Here is a 22,276-nt window from a genome sequence, read left to right as displayed (position 1 = left end):
ACCTCTGAAGCAGGATATGACAGCCTTGGATCCGGTTTCCCGAATGTCACGGGGAGCATTGAAGATTTGTGAGCAGGACAGAGGGACAGGCAGGGAAGCAGGGAAGCAGTTGCTGTGAACTGAGGAAGCCTGACTCTAACCCCTTGCCTTGTTCCCTCTATTTGCCATGCTACCCAAGTCCCAGCACTGCCCCAGACCTGTAATCCCTGGCTTGTCTTCTCTGGCCAGAGCTTGTGGCCCAGCAACACCACAAGTGTTCAGAGTATAGCTTTGCTCCAGAAATGGTGCCATGCCTGTCAGCCAGGCTACCTGGCAAGTGACTTCCCTCTGCAGTGCCCACCCCCACAGCTGTAGAGGGCTGATAGTAGCCCTGGCAGAGGGGCCACAGGGATGGTAGCCAATGGGTGCAGTGGGGCCTGTCTGGAGCAAGGGCCCGTTGGTGACTAGTGTTCTTGTCCTCACTAAGGGCTATTTCATCCCCAGTCAAGAAACAGTTAACTGTGAAAACCGCATAAGATCTATGTAGAATCCTACGGGCTAGCATCAGCTCTCAAGTCAGTCTCGCTCAGGTTACATTTCGTCTTCCCAACCGTGACGGGAACCACACTTTCCTCTTGCCTACCTCCAATAATGAGGGAGCTCATTGCCTCACAAAAGCTATCTAGGGACTGTGGAGACAGAGCCCACAGAAATGCCAAGTGATGTGGTGGCCTGCCTGCAGTTTAACCCTTGAATGGTGAGAGTCCCAGAGCTAGCTGGTTAGCCAGACTAGTTAGCTAAAGTTCTGGATTAGTTGAGAGTCTTAATGGAAAGTGACGGGGGAAGAGCACAGGCCTCCACATCCCACAAACCCATGTGTACACATACACAAACATGCTTAGATATGTGCACAAACACCGTATATGTGCACATGCAAACAATTTTTTTTATTTTTTAGGCTTTTTTAAAAAAATATTTATTTATTATGTATACAATATTCTGTCTATGTGTATGCCTGCGTGCCAGAAGAGGACACCAGACCCCATTCCAGATGGTTGTGAGCCACCATGTGGTTGCTGGGAATTGAACTCAGGACCTTTGGAAGAGCAGGCAATGCTCTTAACCTCTGAGCCATCTCTCCATCCCTTTTTTAAAATTTTTTTTAAAACAATTTTTTAAGATTAAAACTTTCTGAGTCAGGTGTGGCTGCACGCTCCTTTAATCTCAGCACTCGAGAGGCAGAGACAGGCGGATCTCTGTGAGTTCGAGGCGAGCCTGGTCTACAAAACAAGTTCCAGGACAGCTGGGGCTGCTGCACAGAGGAATCCTGTGTTGAAAACAAACAAACAAACAAACAAACAAACAAACAAACAGATAGAAAGATAGGTAGATAGATAATAGATAAACTTTCCACCCTGTCCCTAGCATTATGAAAGTCTTTTTTTTTTTTTTTTTGAAAACAGCCCTCTACCTCTGCCATCAGAGCCAGGTGGGAGGGCCAGATGTTGCCTCTTCCTTAGTGCATACTGGTGTGTGCTCTGCATTCCACACACCTATATACACAGTGCTGGCTCTGGATTACTCCCCCATTGACCCAGTATGCCTGAAAATTCTGGCACGTACCCCTGTTCTTGAACTGAATACCTCCAAAGGCCAGTGGCCAATGTATACGTGTGTCTTCAGGCACAGTGACATGAGCATGCATGCATATGTATATAACACACACTGGCTGCACACACTCACATACACGTTTACACACATGCATCATCACACTGGCTCGCATGTGTGCATAAAAGGTACTCATGTACATGTTTGCATGTGTCTACTCAGTGCGGATACCCCAGGCACACATGCATCCACACAAGTGGTCACCCACAGTCAGTGATCCTAGGTACACACATAGGAGATGTGAAGCTGGGGACAGACTGGCCAGGGTTGTTACTGTCTGGGGAAGGATGCCCTTGGCCAGCTTTGCAGAGACACAGGTTACTGATGACGTGAAGGCCCTGGTAACGCAGATGGTCACCTAGCAACCCTGTCTCTGCAGGCAATAGTTCAGCTTTTCCTAGCAACCTTGGCCCCTGGTCCCCACCTGCCCTCTCTGGAGCGTTCCTGCAGCTCCCTGCCAGCCCATTGGTGTGGCTAGAAGCAGGAAGGGCCGGTGGCTCCATGCTGAATCAGTCACAGCATCAAGGAAGCTGTTGTCCCGGCTGACCCAGGGCTCTTCGCAGCTCCCCTCATATGCTTCAGTCCCAGGCTGGGTGTCATTGTCACAGCCCCAGGCTGACCCACTGCAGCATGGGCCCCCCTACCAGCAGAACCCGAGAGAACCAAGTAGGTGGCTGCTCCTGTCTTTGGGCTCTTGTCCTCTCCTCCTTCTGAGCTGGGATTTCAGAGGAGGAACATGCTGAAGGTGATCTACAGACCTGAACTTGGGGGGCAGGGCCTGTAGATGGTGGGGGAGGAGTAGGCTGCTAAACTTAGATACTGGCATGGCTGCTGCATCTTATTATGTAATCCAGGGGCCTGCTAGAAGCCTACCTCTGTCTACTTCTGCTCTTCTGGGACTTGGGAACTTTCTAGACGTTGAGGGGCTACTACTTCCAGGCTGGACAAGAGGGAACCCCAGCAAGTACTGAGCATACTGAGTAGGGCAAGTACTGAGTAGGGCAACATGGCCTTGGTACATGGACTCCTCTGCAGCCCTTGGTAATGCAGACAGGGTCACTGTTGTGCTAGTAAACTGCTTTGCTAGCTGAGGTTGTTAATCAAAGCATGTGTGTGATGGCCTAGCTTGCTACCCAGGCTGCCCCTGGGATTCGCTGTGAGGATGCAAACAAGAGCTGCTAAATCATGTGGGGGAAAAGCAGGTCCGTTACTGAGCCCACTTCACAGACAGGAACATTGAGCTTCGGAGCTGTGTTCTTGGCTGCCCTTCCGGGAAGTGTAAGGTTGGGCCTGGCTCCTCCAAAGTGAACCGTAGACAAAGCCAGCATCTCACTGTGTTTAGAGAGAAGAATCCAGAAGAATCCTGAGGCAGCACATAGCATTCTTATGGCTTATCCTTATCAGGCTCCCTGATCCTCTGACCTCAGACAGTCCATGTAGGACCCTGTCTTTCTGACACAAGAGTAGAAGAGGAAGCCTGGGGTTCCAGGCAGGGTGGCTCGCCCAGGCCATAGACACCTGACGGTGGGGGGGATCCAAACAAGGAGGCCTCTGACTGGTGCTGAGTGCTGTAGACAAGCCCGGCAACTGTTCTAGAAAGCCCATCCGCATGAGGCCAGCTTCTGCTTGTGGTGGGAGGCACAACACCACGATCTGTTAGGAGACCAAGAGAATATTAGAATATTACTTTGACGGAACCTAAGGCCTCGCGGATGTTAGGCAAGCTCTCTACCCTAAGAAACTTCCTATTTCTTTTAAAAAAACAGACCCAAAGAAGAACTTGCAAGATATAAATTAACATTGTTCTTTACACAATGCTGCCAGGAAGTAATTTTAACATATTTTTAGGGGTGAAGAGATGTGTGAAGGCTAATGAACCAGGACATGGTCAACAAGGCAGTGTAGACATTCAGGGTGGCAGCAGGCAGCGGAGCAAGCACCTGTACCTGGACTCACCCTGCAAAGACTGTGTAGCCACAGGGTGTCTGTGGGCCTCTCTGAACCTGGGCTTTCTAAGATGGAACCCTGGCAGGGTTATTTGGATAAAGGATCAGGGAGATGACAATGTTGCAAAGAGCTTGGCACATGCCTGGCACACAGCTCACAGAAGCTGCCATGGCCATGTGATTACAGGCTCATTCAAAATCCTTGGCAGGAGACATCATACTTCATATAGACTTCACTACAGCCTGTCTCAGCCCCGGCTTACCCACCTTGGGAGAACTGAGAAATGGTCCTTTGGGCAGATATGATACCTTGGAACATCTGCTATGAACCCCTGGGGACACGGCTCTGATGGGAGGCAGGACTTAGCTCTAACTACGAAAGTCATGTAAGAATCTGGGCTTGGAAGTACATGCGTGGAATCCCAACACCAGGAAGATCACAAGCTGTAGACCAGCCTGTGATACGTGACAAATTCTAGGCTAGCCCGAGCAGTGCAGGCTGCATTTTCAAACACACAAGTGTGTGTGTGTGTGTGTGTGTGTGTGTGTGTGTGTGTGTGTGTGTGTGTGTTTCGGGGTGTTTGAGATAGATTTCTATGCAGCTCAGCCTCAAACCTGCTATATAACCAAAGCTAGTTTTGAACTTCTTATCCTCCTGTCTCGACCTCTTGAGCACTGGGTAGACGCATGTTAACTAACGTAGCATCCTAAGTCAAGACATTCTACCTGAAAAACCTGGTTCAGATTCCTCTGAAAAATGAGATCTGATACTCCTGACCCCTCATTCCAAACGAGTGGGGGCGCCATTCACACAGATGAGAGCCCTTCTGTTTGCCACAGTCTCCTCCCTGCCGTTCCCAGGGCCTCCACAATCCCTGACCCTGTCACTCATACATACTTGCCAGCTGGGCCAGTGATGTCAGGGAGCCTTCAGCGTTGCCTTGTTGACACGGAACTCACAGGGAAGAGACAACAAGGGCCTTGGGTTAAGGTTTGTGATACTGGTTAGGTCACTTCACTTCTGTCCACCCACCCCCATACTGGGGATGGAACCCAGGGTTTTTCACAGGTTGGGCAAGTGCTCTATCACTGAGCTACATACCAGTCCTTGTTTTTCTTACATAGGCTACATACAGACTTGGGGAAACCCGGGATTCACCCCAAAGATGTTTCCTTGAATGTCCCCTGTGGTGTCATCTTTCTGGACCGATCTCCCCACTCATCCTTGAGACCCAGTGAATAAGCCACTTCCTTGGGGGAAGTCCTCTTTCCTTGTGTAATTGTGGCCTTTACTGCAGTCCCTTGTTGCAGATAGTAGTCTATCTGTGTGGATGTGATCTAGTCTCTGCCACCTCTATGTCCCCTGCTTCTGGTTGGCCCCCGGCAGGGTTTGGAAATGACAACCTTCACTGTCTCTTTCCTCTGTCTCTTGGGTCACAGTGTCCTGCTGGATAGCTGTTTGGCGGTACAGGCTGATGTGGACCAGTGCCAGCTAGGCAGAACACAGCCACAGATAACATCGCTGCAGGTAGAGAGTCCCAGGCCCAGAGAACCTGGGGCCATTAATGATGGGGTTTGCTGGTGAGCTGTCCACAGGACAGAGAAGGCTAAAATTGGAAGGGCTGATGTACGGGGTGGGGGAGGTGTGGTCCTGGAGTATAGATTCTGGGGAGGGGGGGTTGCTTGGGTAGCTTTGTCCCCTTGAGCAGGGCCTCATGGGGGTTCCCTCAGCATATGAGATAGTTCCTGGGTTTAGGGTCTTGAACTTTAATGCATATTTCCTGCTTTAGGTGGTAAGTCACCTCCTCAGATGGCCCAGGAGATGAGCTGCCCCTATTGGTACGGGGTGGGGTAGGAGTTGGGAGGAGTCCAATGAGGCACCCACTCTCCTCTCTCTGTGTCTCTGAAGGAGTTGCCAGAGGAGGAGGAGGTGGAGGAAGTGGAAGAGGAAGGGAAGGAGGAGGAGGACTCACGCTCAGCAGGTAGGAGTGACTTTGTACAAGGATGCCTCAGGGACTTTCTGGCTGGTGGCAGCTTGGGGTGGGGCCCTCTTCCATACCCTCCCTCTCCTTCCGGCCTGGGGCTCCTCCATTCTGTCCTTGGCAGAGACCCTCCTCTGTGTCTAGGAAAGCCACATTGTTTCAACTAGATGATGTCTTTCAAAGGGACCGGGGAAAGGATGCCCAGAGCATTGGGGAGTCTTGCCCCGCCAGCTCCTCGTGCAACCTCCTCTCAGGAAAAATTGTCCCAGAAGCTGTGCAGGGAGCCTGGGGGTGGAGGGGCAGAGCCCGTAAATGGCACCACCATGCCCCATCTCTGTGGCTACATCCTTTGGAGTCCGTCCTGGGTGGAAAGCTCCATCTCTACCCAGCTCTGTACTGTGGCCTTTGCCTGGGATGAGGACAATCCCAGGCCTGGTGTCCTCATCAGTGTTCTATTGTCGTGAAGAGGCACCATGACCACAGCAACTCTTCTAAAGGAAAGCATTCAATTGGGGCTGGTTTACAGATTCAGAAGTTTAGTCCATGATTGTCATGGCGGGGTGTGGGGGGGAGCATGGCTGCACACAGACAGACTCGGTGTTGGAAAGGTAGCTGAGAGTTCTACCTCTGCATTGGCAGACAGTAGGAAAGAAGAGAGACCCTGGACCTGGCTTGAGCCTTTGAAAACTCAAAGCCCACCCTCAGTGGCACACTTCCTTCAACAAGGCCACACCTAAGAGTGCCACTCTCTATGTGCTATGGGGGCCTATTTTTATTCAAACCACCACACCTGGTATCCCCAGGGATTGGGTGCTAAAGAGGAGGCTGGACCATTGCCCCTGGGCAGATGACATTGTGGCCTGCAGGACTGCATTCCCCCATGTTCTGCCCTTCAAGCTTCTGGTCCTTGAGTTGCCTGGTGATGCTGGTAGATTATTTTACTGATAGCAAAACTAAGGCGTGGTGTGTCCCAGTGTAGGAAAGTGAAGCCACAGACTACATTGGCTTCTGGCTCCTCCTTGTTGTGGAGCTGTGGAACCCAGAGGTAGCTCTGTCAGAGTGGAGCAGGGCTAGGACCTCCCACACAGGCTGAATGGCAGCGCAGCCTTCCACTCAAACTCTTCTCTATCGCCATCAATACTCATCTCTAGGAACCTATGATGTTCAGGCTGGACCCTAGACATCCACAGAGATGTGAAGGCTAGAACAAACAGCACGCTGGCTCCATCTCCTCCCCCCAGGCAGTCTTGGAAAGTGGTGCTTACTCCTACTCAAAAGCTGACACCTCAGTGTCCCCTAGAAACTGCTTAGAAATACAGAATCCAGGTCCTACCAAGCCCCGCGGAGCCAGGATCTGCCTGCTGTCTGCCTCACTGTCTGGTGACTGTCCTCATGTTAGCATTTGAGGCAATATCTTTGAATCCCACTTCTCAGATAGCTGGAGCAAGGCTGGACAGCAGGACCACGGAAGCCTCTTCAAGGGATTCTAGCCCCAGGGTCCTAGCGCTGTGTCTGTTTCTGACTGGAACAAAGATGAATTGGTGGCAGGGTTTCTTTAAAGAGGAAATTGTTCTGAGCTCAGCACGTTGGAGCCTGGTTTCTGAAGTTCCAAGTCTTCCTGCTCCAGATTCTGAGTCTGTTATCTTTTGAATTTGACACGGGGAATACTATTATGGTTGATAAGCAGACCCATGGCTCCAGGAAGAGGCTTGGAACTACTGGGTGGACCATCTGTGTCCCTCGGTGATGCTTCTAAGGCTGAGTGTTGGGAAAGAGAGTGATGCTTCAGGCCTGAACAGTCTATGTCAGTACTTGGGAGGAGCCCTGCCCTCACTACCTTCCTCAACTCAGTTCCTGATTACAGTCCCCAGGGTCACGCCTCTGCCTGCCACCTTCTGGACCCAGTACCATGGCTAAACCAGGCCTGAATATGGAACTGAATCACTTGGTCCAGGACCAGCCACCTGGCCAGGAGGGACCCAGGCCTGGCCCCCCAAACCCAGCCGAGCACCTCCCCAATGTGCCCAGCTATCGTCCCGCAATCACCCGCATTCCTGTCCTCGTTTCCCGGAGGACAACCTTGTCCAACTCCAACTTCGCCAAGGAGACCAGGAGCTCCATCCGTCGCCTGGGTAGCGTGATCTTGCCCCAGCATGCTTGGGACGTGGCACAGTAGTTTCTGCATGGCTTGGGCTGTCTTTCCACCTCTGTGGCGTGCTGCGGGAACTTGCTTTGAGCTCATGGAGTTCTCTTTCTTCTAAATACCTCCCTCCCACTTTGCAATGACTTAAGGGGGTTTGGTCCTTTTCTTTCCATATGCCTGAAATGTTACAGTCAGTGATTTAGTTCTTTGAGTACATTTACTTTCTGCACATCATACACAAATATACGGGTAGTTATCCCCACTCTGTTTTTTTTTTTTTTTAAATAAGTCAGCCCTAGCCGGGCGGTGGTGACACATGCCCCTAATCTCAGCACTTGGGAGGCAGAAGCAGGCAGATCTTAGTGAGTTCGAGGCCAACCTGGTCTACAAGAAACCCCTGTCTCGAACACCCCCCCCCAAAGTCAGCTCTTTAGACCATGAAGCTTGGGAAGAATGCTGGTAGAAGGGGTAGGGGGTCACTTCCATCCCTAATTGAAGTTCTGTGGACAGTCAATAGCTTCTGCAGGAGTGGGAGTCAGTTTTCTTTTAAGGCTATGGCTTCTGGTAGGTCAACCATGCCCCCATAGATGGCCTCCTACCCAGAAGTTTACATGAGGAACACAAATTGGAGTTGATAAGTTATTATAAAAAAATAAAAAGGACATGAAGGTGGGGGGGGGGAGTAGGAAGGTGGGGTGGGCCTGGGAGGATTCGGGAGTGAATATAATCAAAATACATTGTATGAAATCCTCAGGAATTATAAATAAAAAATGTTTTTAGGGGCTGGAGAGATGGCTCTGTGGTTTAAGAGCACTGTCTGCTCTTCCAGAGGTCCTGAGTTCAATTCCCAGCAACCACATGGTGGCTCACAACCATCTGTAATGAGATCTGACGCCCTCTTCTGGTGTACGGGCATACATGGAGGCAGAATGTTGTATACATAATAAATAGTGAATCTTTAAAAAATGTTTTTAAAGGAGGGAATCAGATGGTGGGGTGGTGTGAGGTCCATTGTAGGTAGACTTGCCTGACTGAGAGTCTGCTGGGCTTTCTGAGCGTCATTGGTATCTACTATTTCAAGGACAGTGGAAGCAGGCAGGCGCAAGTAGGAGAAGCAGGCGGGTGCAGGCAGGCCGGGAGAAGGGGTTCTCAGGATTCAGTGCAGATTGAGGGCCTGTCCAAACTAGTCCTTGGGCTGCTACTGCTAACTGACTAATAAATGGCAAGGTACTTGGGGACTACAGGTGCCCTGAGGTAACCTCTGTCCCCTTCTGCCTTGGTGTAAGCCAGTCTGCCCACTTCCCCTTTGATGTAACAGACATTTGTGCTAACACTGGGCCAGGCTGTCTCCAAGATCAGAGCAGGTAGCAGGAACAGGATACTCCATAGAAAAGGGTCTGGTTGTCCTTGTCTGTTCTTCCCGAATCATGTGGGCACAGAATGGGGCAAGGATACTCTAATCCTCCCTACAATGAAGGGTGACAACCAGGCTCTGTCTGCTGCTCCACAGAATCCCTAATTTCTGCCCCTTTTCTGGACTTTCTTATTGTTTTTATCTAATTATACGTAAACAGGAAGACTTTCAATGGCTAGTCAAATGGACAACTGGCATGGCTTGCCCTAGACAGAAGGTGTCAACAGTTTGCTTCTGTGTTGCAGTGATAAAATGTTGAACAAAAGCAACTAGGGTTTATTTCAGCTTATACTTCTGGGTCCATCACGGAAAGAAGCCAACACAGGCTCTCAAGGCAGGAACCTGGAGCAGGAAAGGTATGCCGCTTTCTCCCATTTCCATTAGCAATTAAGAAAATACTTTCTAGACATGCCACAGGCTAATCTGATGGAGGCAACTCCCAATTGGAAACTCAGATAAGTCTGGGCTCTGTCCAGTTGATAGGTAAAGCCAAATAGGAGGCGAGGCCTAGCCCATCCCTCAGGAAGACTGAAGCAAGAAACCAAGACTCTACCTCAAAACAAAAACAGCGAATGCCTCCCCATACACCAAAAAAACAAAAAAAAACAAAAAAAAAAAACAAAAAAACCCCACAACCACCCAGAAACAAAAGCAGAAACAGACAGCATCAGTGGGAATAACCACAAATACATGAAAGAAAATGGAGCTGTGAGCTTCTCATGCGATATAGAGCCTGCTGAAGGCTTGGAGCCCAGAGGGGCTTCCTCTGTGCCAGGCTGTGGAGCATTGACCTTGGTGGGAGAGTGAGGACCATGGTGTCATGGTCTCATTCTCTGCCTCCCCTTTTCTGGTCTGTGCATCTGGAACCATCTAAGTCATCCCGAGACCTGGGGACTCCACCTGGGAAAGACTCCCAGTGGTGCTGTGAGGGTGCGGCTGGCCCAGGGACGCCCCAGCACCAGGATTTTAGTGCTGCTGCGGAACAGCAGAGCGCAGCAAGCATGTTGATCGGGTGTGGTGGTGCCGGCCTGCAATCAATCCCAGCACTTGGGAGTTCAGGCTAGCCTGGGTTACATAGCAAGACCTTCTCTCCAAACAAACGGAAAACAGCAAAGCTGGCCGTTGGTTACTCATGCCTAAGGGCTTCTGAGCTGGGTGTGGTCTGCACTGAAGCAGGGTTCTGAGCTTTCCTGTCCCACAGTTCCCTGAGGGACAAGATGGAAACTGAGTAACAACACAGAACAGATGGGGAAGCTGACAGGCCCTGCCTGACTGCTGAGAACCTATGACCCCTGACTCTCAGGAAGCTGGGGTGAGACCATGGGTTGAGCTCACACCACATAGTCAGCTCAAACCTCAGCAAGACCCCATTTCAGTGGGGGGGGGGGACTAGATGTAAATACTGAACATTTAAAAAGCAATAACAGAAGCCCAGCAATAGTGGTACATGCTTTTCATTCCAGCACTCAAAGGCAGAGGCAGATAGATCTCTGTGAGTTCAAGGCTAGCCTGGTCTACAAAGTGAGTTCTAGCACACTCCTGTAAACCAGCACCGTACAGACTGAGGCAAGAAGACTGGAAATTCAAGGCTAACATGGGCTACATAATGAAACCCAAGAAGGAAAGAAGGAAGGAAGGAAGGAAGGAAGGAAGGAAGGAAGGAAGGAAGGAAGGGAAAGGAAAGGAAAAGAGGGATGGAGGGAGGGGAAGGGGTGGAAGGCATACTGGCCAGCAAGATGGTTCAGTAGGTCAGGTGCTTGTTGACAAGCCTGGTGATCAATCCCCAGAATGGAAGGGGAGAATCATTTCCTACAAGTTGTCCTGTGACCTGCACACACACACACACACACACACACACACACACACACACACACACACACACAATGGCATGTACTTACACACCACATGTAATAAATAAATGTAATTTTTTTTTCAAGACAGAATTTCTCTGTATAGCCCTGGCTGTCCTGGAACTCTATAATCCAGGCTGGTCTTGAACTCAGAGATCCACCTGCCTCTGCTTCCCAAATACTGGGATTAAAGGTGTGTGCCACCAAGCCTGGCTCAATAAATGTAATTTTTAAAAACTTCCCAAGACAAAGGGAAAGGGAGGGAATACATTGTAAGTACTTAACAGTAAACATTCTCTCACTATTCTGGTAGTCCTTCTCTTTCTAATATTCTTAGTGTAGATCAATCTAATATAAACCTGTCTCACCTGAACTGCCCTCTACCAGCTGGTTGTCCCCCCACTCCGTTGGGGGTGTGGCGGTGACAGAGTCCTGCCTAGGGCAGGCAGGGGTAGAGGGCATTCCCTGCTGGCTCCCTGAGTCATACTTGCTGAGAATGGAGCAGACTGTATGCACATGCTGGACCTGGAGCTGAGGTTATGGGGGCAGCGTTGGGACCCTGAGGTCTAAGTTTTGCTGTCCTTCCTCTTCTGCTCCCATGGTGACAAGTGGGCAGTGGATGAGGCCTCTCCTCTTCTCCTGAGCCTGGAGGACCTCTTGTCAATCTAGCACAGTGGTTCTCAACCTTCCTGATGCTGCAACCCTTTAGCACAGTTCCCCAACCAAAAAATTATTTTATTGTGCTACTTCATAACTGTAATTTTGTTATTGGTAGGGATCCTTTTTTTTCCCCTTGGTTTTTCAAGACGGGGTTGCTCTGTAGCTTTGGGGCCTATCCTAGAACTTGCTCTTGTAGACCAGGCTGACCTCAAACTCACAGAGATCTGCCAGCCTCTGCCTCCTGAGTGCTGGGATTAAAGGCGTGCGCCACCATGGCCTAGTTGAGAAATCTTAATTCAAATATCTAACATATAACCCCTGTGGGAGTCGAGGCCCACAGGTTGAGAATTGCTGAATTCTAGCAAATTTAAGTGTTTAAAACACTTTCCCATTCGTGTTTGTCTTCCTCCGGGGATGGGGAACATATGACTTTAGCAAAACAAACACCCAGGCCTGAGGCCCCCCTTTCCTTCCCATCGGATGCTGTAAGCTATGCACTGGATTTTCCATGGTGGCCGTGGGCAGAAGCATCCCAGGGACAGTGATTTCGGAGTGCCTTTCATGCCTTGCTGGAGAGCAGGCTTGTGTCCCGCTGCCCGTAAGGCTCCCTACTGGGTACAGTCAGCCCTCCAGTGTCCTCTAGGTCCCCAAGGTGCCACATGCAGACCCCCCAGGAAGTACTTGATCCTGAGAAAGAAGGCCCTGGCTTTTCAGAGGTCCAAATAGACAACAGGTGACTTCTGGGGGCCTCTGGTATAGATGCTAATACTCTCCAAAGCAGATTCCTGAGGAAACACGTGGCTAAGACAGCAATACATCTGAACTGGAGCCCCTTCAAGAATCCAAGGCCTCCTGCTCTCCCTACAGGCGTGGAAGGCGTAGTTTCTCCTACCTTGAGAAAGGAACAGATGGGCCTGTCTGTGTGACACTTAGTCCCAGCCTCCCCAGGTCACTGCTGCTTGCCACACTGGGAAGTTAAGAGAGAGCAATGAGGCTGAATCCAGCCTCTGCGTCTGGGGCTGGGGTGGTAGTAATAAGCAAGGGTCTCAGGCTGCATGGAACTTGGCTGGGAACTTCAGCGGGGAGACATAGCCACCAGAGACCCTTGAAATACAGCCCCAGGACCTGACTTCTCTCTTTGACTATCCCTTTCTTCCTCTTCCCAGTACCAGGCACAAAGGACCACCCAGAGCTTCAGGTAGAGGACACGGATGCTGATGCTGACAGTCTCCCCCTCATCCCAGAGGAGAAGGTCCCTTCACCAGAGAGACCACCCTCTCCTACCAAATCTGATACCCTCAGGGTCCCGGGCTCTGCTGCAGCAGTCCACAGGTTAGTCATGATGATTTGCTTGGGCTTTTGTCCTCGTGGTGGCACTAGCCCATCGGACAGATGATGGGAAACAGCAGGGCTGAGATCTCCTCTGCCGGTGGTCCTGAGAAGCGTTCTCAGAGTCCTAGCCCAGACACCCTCAGCTGCAGAACAGGGAGATGCTACCACAGAAGGCAGATCATTACATATACACTAAGTGTGACAGCTAACTCCTACCTCCTTTTATTTTGTTCTATACTACATTCAGAATATTGCTTCCGAAAGAACGCACATGATTATGATTGGCAGAGTACTAGGCCTTGTTTATTTTTCCTCTCATTTTTTTTTCCTAGCTCAGGACCTTGCACACTAGTCAAGGGCTCACACTCCCAGCATCTCTGAACAGTTTAAAAACGTGTCTATTTATTTAGCGTGTGCATGCGCCATGGCGTGCATGCAGGGGTCAGAAGACAGCTTTGTGGCACCGATTCTCTCCATCTACCTTTGCGAGATACTGGGGGTTGACCTTCGGTCTCCAGGTTTGTGCGGCAAGCACCTTGTCCGACGAAGCCATCTCATCCACCAGCACCCAGGGCCTCCTTTTTGAACTGAACCACTTGACTGTGTTATTACAGTGTCATGGCTAAAGTACACAGCCAGACCATCCTCTGGGCCCCTAGCTGATCCTAGTGCCACTGAGTTCAGCACACGGACCCCCATCCTCACAACCGTGCACACGCTGTAGCTGCATTCTGTCCCACAAGCCCAGGCATGCTTAATTCACAAGCTTCCTGCCTCTGCTCCCCCAGGGCTGTGACTATGGAGGTGCGCTGTCACACCTATCCTAACCTCTTTTATTTTTTGTGTGCCAAAGGACCTTTCTATGTGGGCCCATCCGCGTGCTTTGCCATGTTGTTCTCACGTGAGGAATACTCACGTTTAGGTCCTAAGCCCTCATCTTGTTCCCTGCTGTTCCAAGCCCTCCCTCAACAAACTAATGCATTGCCTTCGTGTGCTAACATGCCTATCTGTGTCCCCAGACTCTGGGTTCCATGTGTTTACACTGGGTGTTTTGTGTTTATATGCTAATATGAGTCTTTGGGAAATGGCCATTTTTCTCTTCTACGTTCATTACCTCACGTTTGCTTCGAAGCCATGTGCTGATAGCATGTGTGTCTAATCTCAGCACTCAGGAGGCTGAGGCAGGAGGATCACAAGTTTGAGAACAGTTCAGGAAACATGACAGGACTCTGTTAAAAAATGGGAAAGAAACCGAGAGAAACACACACACACACACACGCACACGCACACACCAGACAGGCACACACACACACACACACATACCAGACAGGCACACACAGAGATACATAGACACGCAGAAATCATTCCTAACTGTTGACCTGACCTGCATCCTCCAGATACCACCTATGTGTTTCTGTATTAGCTTGCTCTACTCTACCCTAAGCAGATGTTTCTCTGAGGCTGGGGATGGGTTTTTTGGTAATGTTAAGAAATCTCCGTCTTTCTCAGGTTTTTTAATTCCTCTATAAAGCAACTCATCCCCACTTTTGAAGGTGGAAAAGTCCAGAGAATTAACCCTAGAATGCCAGTGTCAAATAGGTCCAAGGGCCCCGCTGCCCACAGCAGATTTAATCAGACAAGATACTAGTGGCTCCAAATGCAGCCGTCTGTGGTCTTCCTGAATGACGGGGCTCCCCCCGGATAACTTAGCTTCCTTCTTTAGTCAGGAGCCTAGCAATAAGGAGGGCACTTGTTCAAGGTCACACTGTGATCTGGAGAATGAACTCCTGGCTTTGTCTCACAACTGAAGGGTGGTATGATATGGGGATGGGGTTGGGAAAACTTCAGATCAGAAATACGAGGCAGAAGGACAGAAGGACACTTAGCAGAGACTTACGTAAGGGATAGCACCTCTTTATGTCACTGGGTAGATTCAGTGCTGCTTATGGAAGAAGAGAAGGAGGCACTTTAGCATTTAAGTACTGTGCCAAGGTCGGACTCTAAGTTTACCTGATACTAAGTCCATGCTGTGCACTTTGGGCCAGGCCACTGAGAGGTGTACAGACTGAGGTCCCAAGATCAGGCCCTCTCTCCTCCCAAGAACCAGCTCAAAGCCCGTCAGTTACTTCCGTTAGGCGGCCTTCTCTGAAGGGCGTATGCCTGTCTGGGTCCCTACAGGAAGAAGCTACCTTCTCAGGACGATGAAGCCGAAGAGCTCAAGGCACTGTCACCAGCTGAGTCCCCAGTGGTTGCCTGGTCAGACCCCACCACCCCACAGGAGGCTGAGTAAGTGTGTGTGTGGGGTCAATATGGAGAACCACGCATTAGCTATGTAGACTAACCTCTTGGAATAAACAGGTCCCGATGGTCCAGTGGCTAAAAAGACAGAATTCCTCATATGTTATAGCCACAGATCTTTGTGTTTTTCAGGTCAGTGGAAGGTTCTGTTTCATGCAATCATTTAGGGACCCAAGTGTCAGTGACTCTGCTCTCTTTGTGCAGCTTATAAGAAGTTCTGGTCAAGACGAGAGAGAGGAAACTTGAGCCACACATGGTGGCACAGGCCTACAATCTCAGCTACTGCAGAAGCTAAGGGAGTGAAGTGGGTCTGATATTGTCAGGAAAAAAAATGGCTGGAGCGGCCTCCCTTGGGTTCTGCTAGAAGTGGAGGCATAGACATTACTCAGCATAGGCCTGGGGTCCTGGACGCTCTTCCTGCTTGGTGTTTATCCTCGGCCTTGCTCCCACAGTGGTCAGGACCGTGCAGCCTCCACAGCCAGCCAGAACAGTGCCATCATCAACGACCGGCTCCAGGAGCTGGTGAAGCTGTTCAAGGAGCGCACGGAGAAGGTGAAGGAGAAGCTCATTGACCCCGATGTCACCTCCGATGAGGAGAGCCCCAAGCCCTGTGAGTGGGGGTGGAGGTGGCCACGGGCCAAGGAGGGTGGGGTGCCCGAAGAACCTCATCACCTACTCATGGGGAGAGTGGCATAGGCAAATGGTTGGGGTGTGTGAGAAAAGCCCAGACCCCCAAACTCTGAATTTGGGGCTTAGAAGTGTACTCAGGAGAGGAAGAAAGTCAAAAGTGAACTTGGTCTTCCCACAGCCAGTGGCTTATAGACTCTTCTGCCTCCTTCTCCCATAGGGGAGGGGCTGGGATGTCTATCTCAGGCTGGCTCTCAGGGCTAGCACAGCTGCTCTGGGAACAGTCTCTCTCTCTCTCTCTCTCTCTCTCTCTCTCTCTCTCTCTCTTTCTCTCGGCCTGGCTGTCCTGGAACTCACTCTGTAGACCAGGCTGGTCTCAAACTCAGAGATCCTACTGCCTCTGCCTCCTAAGTGCAGGGATCAAAGGCATGTGCCACCGCCGCCCAGCAGCAGGCTGTCTTTATGTTCAGAGGCACAGATGCCTTGCTGGGGCCAACTGAATAGTTATTTTTTTCTTTTTTGAGACCAGATCTCATTCTATAGCCCCAGCTGGCCTGGAACTCACCCAGTAGCCCCAGGTTGGCTGGGAACTCAAGGCAATCCTCTGACATGCTGGAATTACAGGTGTGAGCCAGTGTGCTGGTCTAACGTCTCCTTCCTTTAAGGAGTTGTCCAGCAAGGTGATAAATGTCTGGAATCCCTAGCACTTGGGAGTCTGAGGCTGGAGGATCACAAGTTTGGGGCTAGCCTGAACTAAATAATGAGATACTATCAGAAACAGAAACAAAGACAGAGAAAGAAAATTTACAAGAATGAACTCAAACATGTTTTTCTTTTTCTTTTTTAAATAGAATCTCACTGTGTAGCCCTGACTGGCCTCTAACTCACTTTGTAGACCAGGCTGGTCTTGGACTCACTGAGATCCACCTGCATCTGCCTCCCAAGCATTGGGATTAAAGGTGTGTGCCCCTATACTACAAGTGTTTTGTCAGGGATATTTTCTAGGTTTTTCTGACGAGGGTTGTACACTGGGACTCAAATGTCCATGATAGATTATCAGAGACCGACTTCACACTCCTAACACTAGAAACACAGCCGTGTTGGACCCTAAGAGCCAAGGTACAGCACCACAGACCCACGGGAGGCCGAATCCCAGGCAGATAATGGAGCTGAGCCCTACTCTGAGAAGTCAGAATTCACAGGTCCCCGAGCTGGTTGAATCCTTCAGCATTCTGAGTAAGGAAGATGGGAGCATGGGCGTAAAATGCCTTGCTCATCAAAGGAGCAATGAGTCCACTGACATACAGACATTGACAGACAGACTCACATACATGCACACGTGCACACGTGCACATGTACACACACACACACGCACACGCACTGAGATAAAGTGTGCTCTCAAGGAGCACCTCCTGGCTGGAGTATAGGAAGAGCTGCCAGGGATTCCACGCTGCTGTGAAAGAGGGGGCCATGGAGTTGGCTCCCAGGGAGCATTTCGACTTCTGCACTCAGAGTTTGTGAGCGAGTTGTGTGTTCGGATGTGTGGAGGCCTTGCAGTCCCAACTCTGTGGGTGGGACCCTTTCTCTCATATTCTCCACAAAGCCTCAGGGCTGGGTCAGATGGTCACTAGTGTCATCCCACAGCCCCAGCCAAGAAGGCCCCAGAGCCGACCCCCGCCCAGAAGCCCGCAGAGGCGGAGGCAGCAGAGGAGGAACACTACTGCGACATGCTCTGCTGCAAGTTCAAGCGCAGGCCCTGGAAGATGTACCGGTTCCCCCAGAGCATCGACCCGCTGACCAGTGAGTCCCCTCAGAGGGGGTCACAATTCCTCACACTTAACAAAAATGATTCCACATATCCTTGCCTGATTCTTTAACACAAGTCCCCGGGCTAGGGACATAGATCACACCCATTTTACAGATGAAGAAGCGGAGGCACAAAGGAATGAACTACCTGAGAAGCAGCCAATTAGACTCCCCACCTTGACCTTGCTAAGTCTTCTTTCTAAGCTGGCCAGGTGGGCTCAGAGCAGGGGCAAGGTGGAGTCCGTCCTAATTCAGAGTAGATTCCCATGATCCTCTGTAGTCCAGACCATAGTGCTCCAGCCCAGCACCCACCACGTGTGCACCACACTTTACAGTTCACACTGGAGCCCCTTGCCTTCTCAGCTGGTGATTTCTTGTGACCTTGAAAAGACCAAGGCAGGTGCCAGGGAGGAATATCTTAGTTAAACAGGGAGTCACCCAGAAGTAGGACCCCAACCCTTGATGTTTACTGGGTTTCTAAGATACCAAGTCATCTCTAGTCTGCCCAGGTATCCACCCACATCTGTGTCCATCTGTCTGTCCATTCCCCCTATGTCATTTACTATTCTAGAATTTCTAAGACAGAAAGTTTATCGTTTAAAACTGTCCATGGGCTGATGACGTAGCTCAGAGGGTAAATATGCCAGCCAGGACTTACAACGTAAGTTCCATCCCCAGGACCCACATGGTGAAAGGAAAGAACCAACTCCTGAGAGTTGACCTTCGACCTCCAAAATGCTCTGTGGTACCCTTCTGCCCCTCCATAAATAAATGGACGTAATACAAAATTTTGAAAGAGGGAAAGCAAAGGAGGTTTCCACTTAGCTGTCTGTTATCCAATAACGTCACCATGCCCCCTCATCAGAAGACTGTGACCTTTCAGGGCCCATCAGTGACCTCCATGCCCACCTATCCCCTCATCCCCTCATCTACCCATCTGTCTGTCTATCTTCCGTGGAGCCCGGGGGAAGCGTCCCCTCTTGCTGGCCTCCAAGCCCATCCCTGTCGCCCCTCAGATCTCATGTACATCTTGTGGCTGTTCTTCGTGGTGCTGGCCTGGAACTGGAACTGCTGGCTGATCCCCGTGCGGTGGGCCTTCCCATACCAGCGGCCGGACAACATCCACTTCTGGCTGCTGATGGATTACCTGTGTGATCTCATCTACCTCCTGGACATCACCGTGTTCCAGATGCGCCTGCAGTTTGTCAAAGGCGGGGACATCATTGTGAGTCACAGGCCGGCGGTGGGGAGAGGGTGGCCTGGGCCTTCAGGGGACTGACCTTTGATGCTGCGGCAGGCGATGGAAGGAATGACAAGGAAACCCTGCAGCAGCTGATCACGGTTGTGTGTGTTGGTTGGTTCTGTACCACTTGCATGTGTTCACATTATACACATCAGATGCCATCCAGGGATGAACTGCTTTCTGGACCACCTAATAGAGTTAAAGAAGTGGTCCAGAGAATAAGCATCTGGGGCTGGTGCACCTGCATCAAAGTCTAACTGAAGCCTTATCTGAGCTTCAGCGTCCTCATCCATGAACGGGGTGGTAACAGCACCCTATGATGCAAGTATTTCTGTGAAACTAGATGTTGCATGCAGAGTGCGGGGCTCAGGAGCTGAGTGCCTCCTGCCGAGGGCACGGTGATGATCTGCTATATGGACCAGCCTGAGCTGGCCCCTTACTGAGGGGAAACCAAAGCCCTGACTGTGACCCAGCTGGTGTGACCCATGCCTGGGACTCAGGAGGTTGAGGCAGGTAGAGCTGAGTTTGAAGCTACATCAGGCTGTGTAGTCAAAAACCTGTCTTTTTGTTTGTTTGTTTGTTTTAAATATATTTATTGTGTACACGGTGTTCTGTCTGCATTTTTCCTGTACACCAGAAGAGGACATCAGATCTCATTACAGATGGTCGTGAGCCACCATGTGGTTGCTGGGAGTTGAACTCAGGACCTCTGGAAGAGTAGCCTGTGCTCTTAACCTCTGAGCCATCCCTCCAGCCCCTGTTTGTTTGTTTTTTGAGACAGGGTATCTCTGTGTAGATCTGGTTGTCCTGGAACTCACTCTGTAAACCAGGCTGGCCTTGAGCTCAGAGATCCATCTGCCTCTGCCTCCCAAGTGCTGGAATTAAAGGCTTGTGCCACCACTGCCTGGCAAAACCCTGTCTTAAAAACATACCGGCTTGGAGTGGGGGGAAGGGGTAGGAGAAAGGAAAGGAAAAGAGAGACAGGCATCCCAATTCCCATCTCTGTGAGCAAGTCGTTTCCTAAAATTCCACACCAAGGGCTGGGTGTGTAGCTCAGCGGTACTTGCCTAGCTCCCAAGGCCCGGGGTCCATCTTCACCATTGCAAAGTTAAAAAAAAAAAAAGTCCGCAGTACAGCAAAGCTGGGGCTTTCTTTTCAAACAGCTTCCAAGTGGCCTCTTCTTCTGAATTAGAGTTTCCTTTGATACTTACTGGCTGTAAGTATCAATGGAAGAGGTCAGGCCATTAATATATAGAAGGGGGCTGACAAGGAGGCAAAAACATATTAGGGAAAGGTTTTGGCCGCTTTCATTATGTTAATAAGAATTATGAGGGAGCCAGGCATGGTGGCACACACCTATAATCCTAGCACCCAGGAGACAGAGGCAGGGAGGATCTTTGTAAATCTGAGGCCAGCTTGGTCTACAGAGGACCCTGTCTCAAAACAAAATGAGTCAAGGTCTCTGGAGAGATGGCTCAGCAGTTATGAACACTTGTTGGTCTTCCAGGGGACCCAACTTCAGTTCCGGCACACACATCGGGTAGCTACGGGGGATCCAATGCCCTCTTCTGGCCTCTGTGGACACCTGCACACAAACATACACACACACAGACACACACACACAGACACACACACAGACACACACACACAGACACACACAGAGACATGCACACACACACACAGACACACACAGATACCTACACACACACACAGAGACCACACAGACACACACAGACACACACACAGACACACAGAGACGCACACACACAGACACACACGCAGACACGCACACACACAGACATGCACACACAGACACACACATACACACACAGACACGTGCGCACACACAGACACGCACACATACAAACACACACACAGACACACACAGACACGTACACACAGAGACACACACACAGACACGCACACACGAAGAAAAATAGATCTTTTAGCAAAAAGAATAATTTGATAAAGAAAAAAGGAAAATCAATAGTGTTATAAAGCTAATTATTAATCTATATTGAGTTTTTGAGTGCCATGTAAGGGGGTCGCTTAACAGTTAGTAAAATAAAATGTAACAGTTAAGGTCTGGGACATTGTACCATATGCAATGGGTGCCATAGCAAGGAATGTTAGGCCAACAGCTGCTTCACAGACCACAAACGCTATTGTTAACAACAGGCACCGTGAATTAAAGTGTAGTACGAATCCAAAATCTCGGAGCCTGTGATATCCTGAGACAGCATATGCCAGAAATGGAAGTGTTGGTAACAATCGAGGAGTCATTGGCCAGATTCCTCCCTAGTACCATCAGAGAATTGCCAGCTTCTCACAAATCAAGTGGCTAGTCGTCCTGGAGGAGCTGAGGGTCCCCACTTGTCGTCCTGGAGGAGCTGAGGGTCCCCACTAGTCGTCCTGGAGGAGCTGAGGGTCCCCACTAGTCGTCCTGGAGGAGCTGAGGGTCCCCACTAGTCGTCCTGGAGGAGCTGAGGGTCCCCACTAGTCGTCCTGGGAGGAGCTGAGGGTCCCCACTAGTCGTCCTGGGAGGAGCTGAGGGTCCCCACTAGTCATCCTGGGAGGAGCTGAGGGTCCCCACTAGTCGTCCTGGGAGGAGCTGAGGGTCCCCACTAGTCGTCCTGGGAGGAGCTGAGGGTCCCCACTAGTCGTCCTGGGAGGAGCTGAGGGTCCCCACTTGTCGTCCTGGAGGAGCTGAGGGTCCCCACTAGTCGTCCTGGAAGGAGCTGAGGGTCCCCACTAGTCATCCTGGGAGGAGCTGAGGGTCCCCACTAGTTGTCCTGGGAGGAGCTGAGGGTCCCCACTAGTCATCCTGGGAGGAGCTGAGGGTCCCCACTAGTTGTCCTGGGAGGAGCTGAGGGTCCCCACTAGTCGTCCTGGAAGGAGCTGAGGGTCCCCACTTGTCGTCCTGGAGGAGCTGAGGGTCCCCACTAGTCGTCCTGGAAGGAGCTGAGAGTCCCCACTTTCCTCCATCCATGGGATCGGAGGCTGGCTGGTGACTCCAGCACAGCTTGTTCCTATGGTAGCTACCCACCTGCGACCACAAGTCCTTCCTGGTGGTGTGGCTGTGTGTGCCTAGGTGGCATCCTGGCTCTCTCTGGTCAGAACTTAATCTAACACCGTTTCCCCATCACTGTGCCTCCTTCTTCCAGACAGACAAAAAGGAGATGCGTAATAACTATCTGAAGTCTCGCCGGTTTAAGGTGTGTACCTGGAGGGTGGGGGGATGAGTGATAGTCATTGGGTCTCTGAGGACCTGGGTATTTGGGGGTCTGTGCCATGTAGTCCCATCTTCCATGGGAATGCCCACTGGGCC

At 50.7% G+C, this 22,276-nt stretch overlaps 1 protein-coding gene across 1 annotated transcript in view; it reads left to right on the top strand.

Annotated features, from left to right (window-relative positions):
- Window positions 1-22,276, top strand: part of Cngb1 (cyclic nucleotide gated channel subunit beta 1) — a 66,355-nt gene that overhangs the window by 21,554 nt on the left and 22,525 nt on the right. Inside the window, exons 14-21 of the mRNA XM_087900313.1 lie at window positions 5,034-5,121; window positions 7,440-7,707; window positions 12,809-12,974; window positions 15,153-15,260; window positions 15,725-15,882; window positions 17,544-17,699; window positions 18,722-18,930; window positions 22,113-22,163. Coding sequence (XP_087756439.1) covers window positions 5,034-5,121; window positions 7,440-7,707; window positions 12,809-12,974; window positions 15,153-15,260; window positions 15,725-15,882; window positions 17,544-17,699; window positions 18,722-18,930; window positions 22,113-22,163 — 1,204 coding nt within the window. The remainder of the gene's footprint in view (window positions 1-5,033; window positions 5,122-7,439; window positions 7,708-12,808; window positions 12,975-15,152; window positions 15,261-15,724; window positions 15,883-17,543; window positions 17,700-18,721; window positions 18,931-22,112; window positions 22,164-22,276) is intronic.

Source organism: Myodes glareolus, chromosome 22 (assembly GCF_982192425.1).
Source record: "Myodes glareolus chromosome 22, mMyoGla1.1, whole genome shotgun sequence".
Classification (NCBI taxonomy): Eukaryota; Metazoa; Chordata; class Mammalia; order Rodentia; family Cricetidae; genus Myodes; species Myodes glareolus.
The sequence above is the reverse complement of the archived record's forward strand: the minus strand, read 5'-3'. Positions and strand labels throughout refer to the sequence as shown.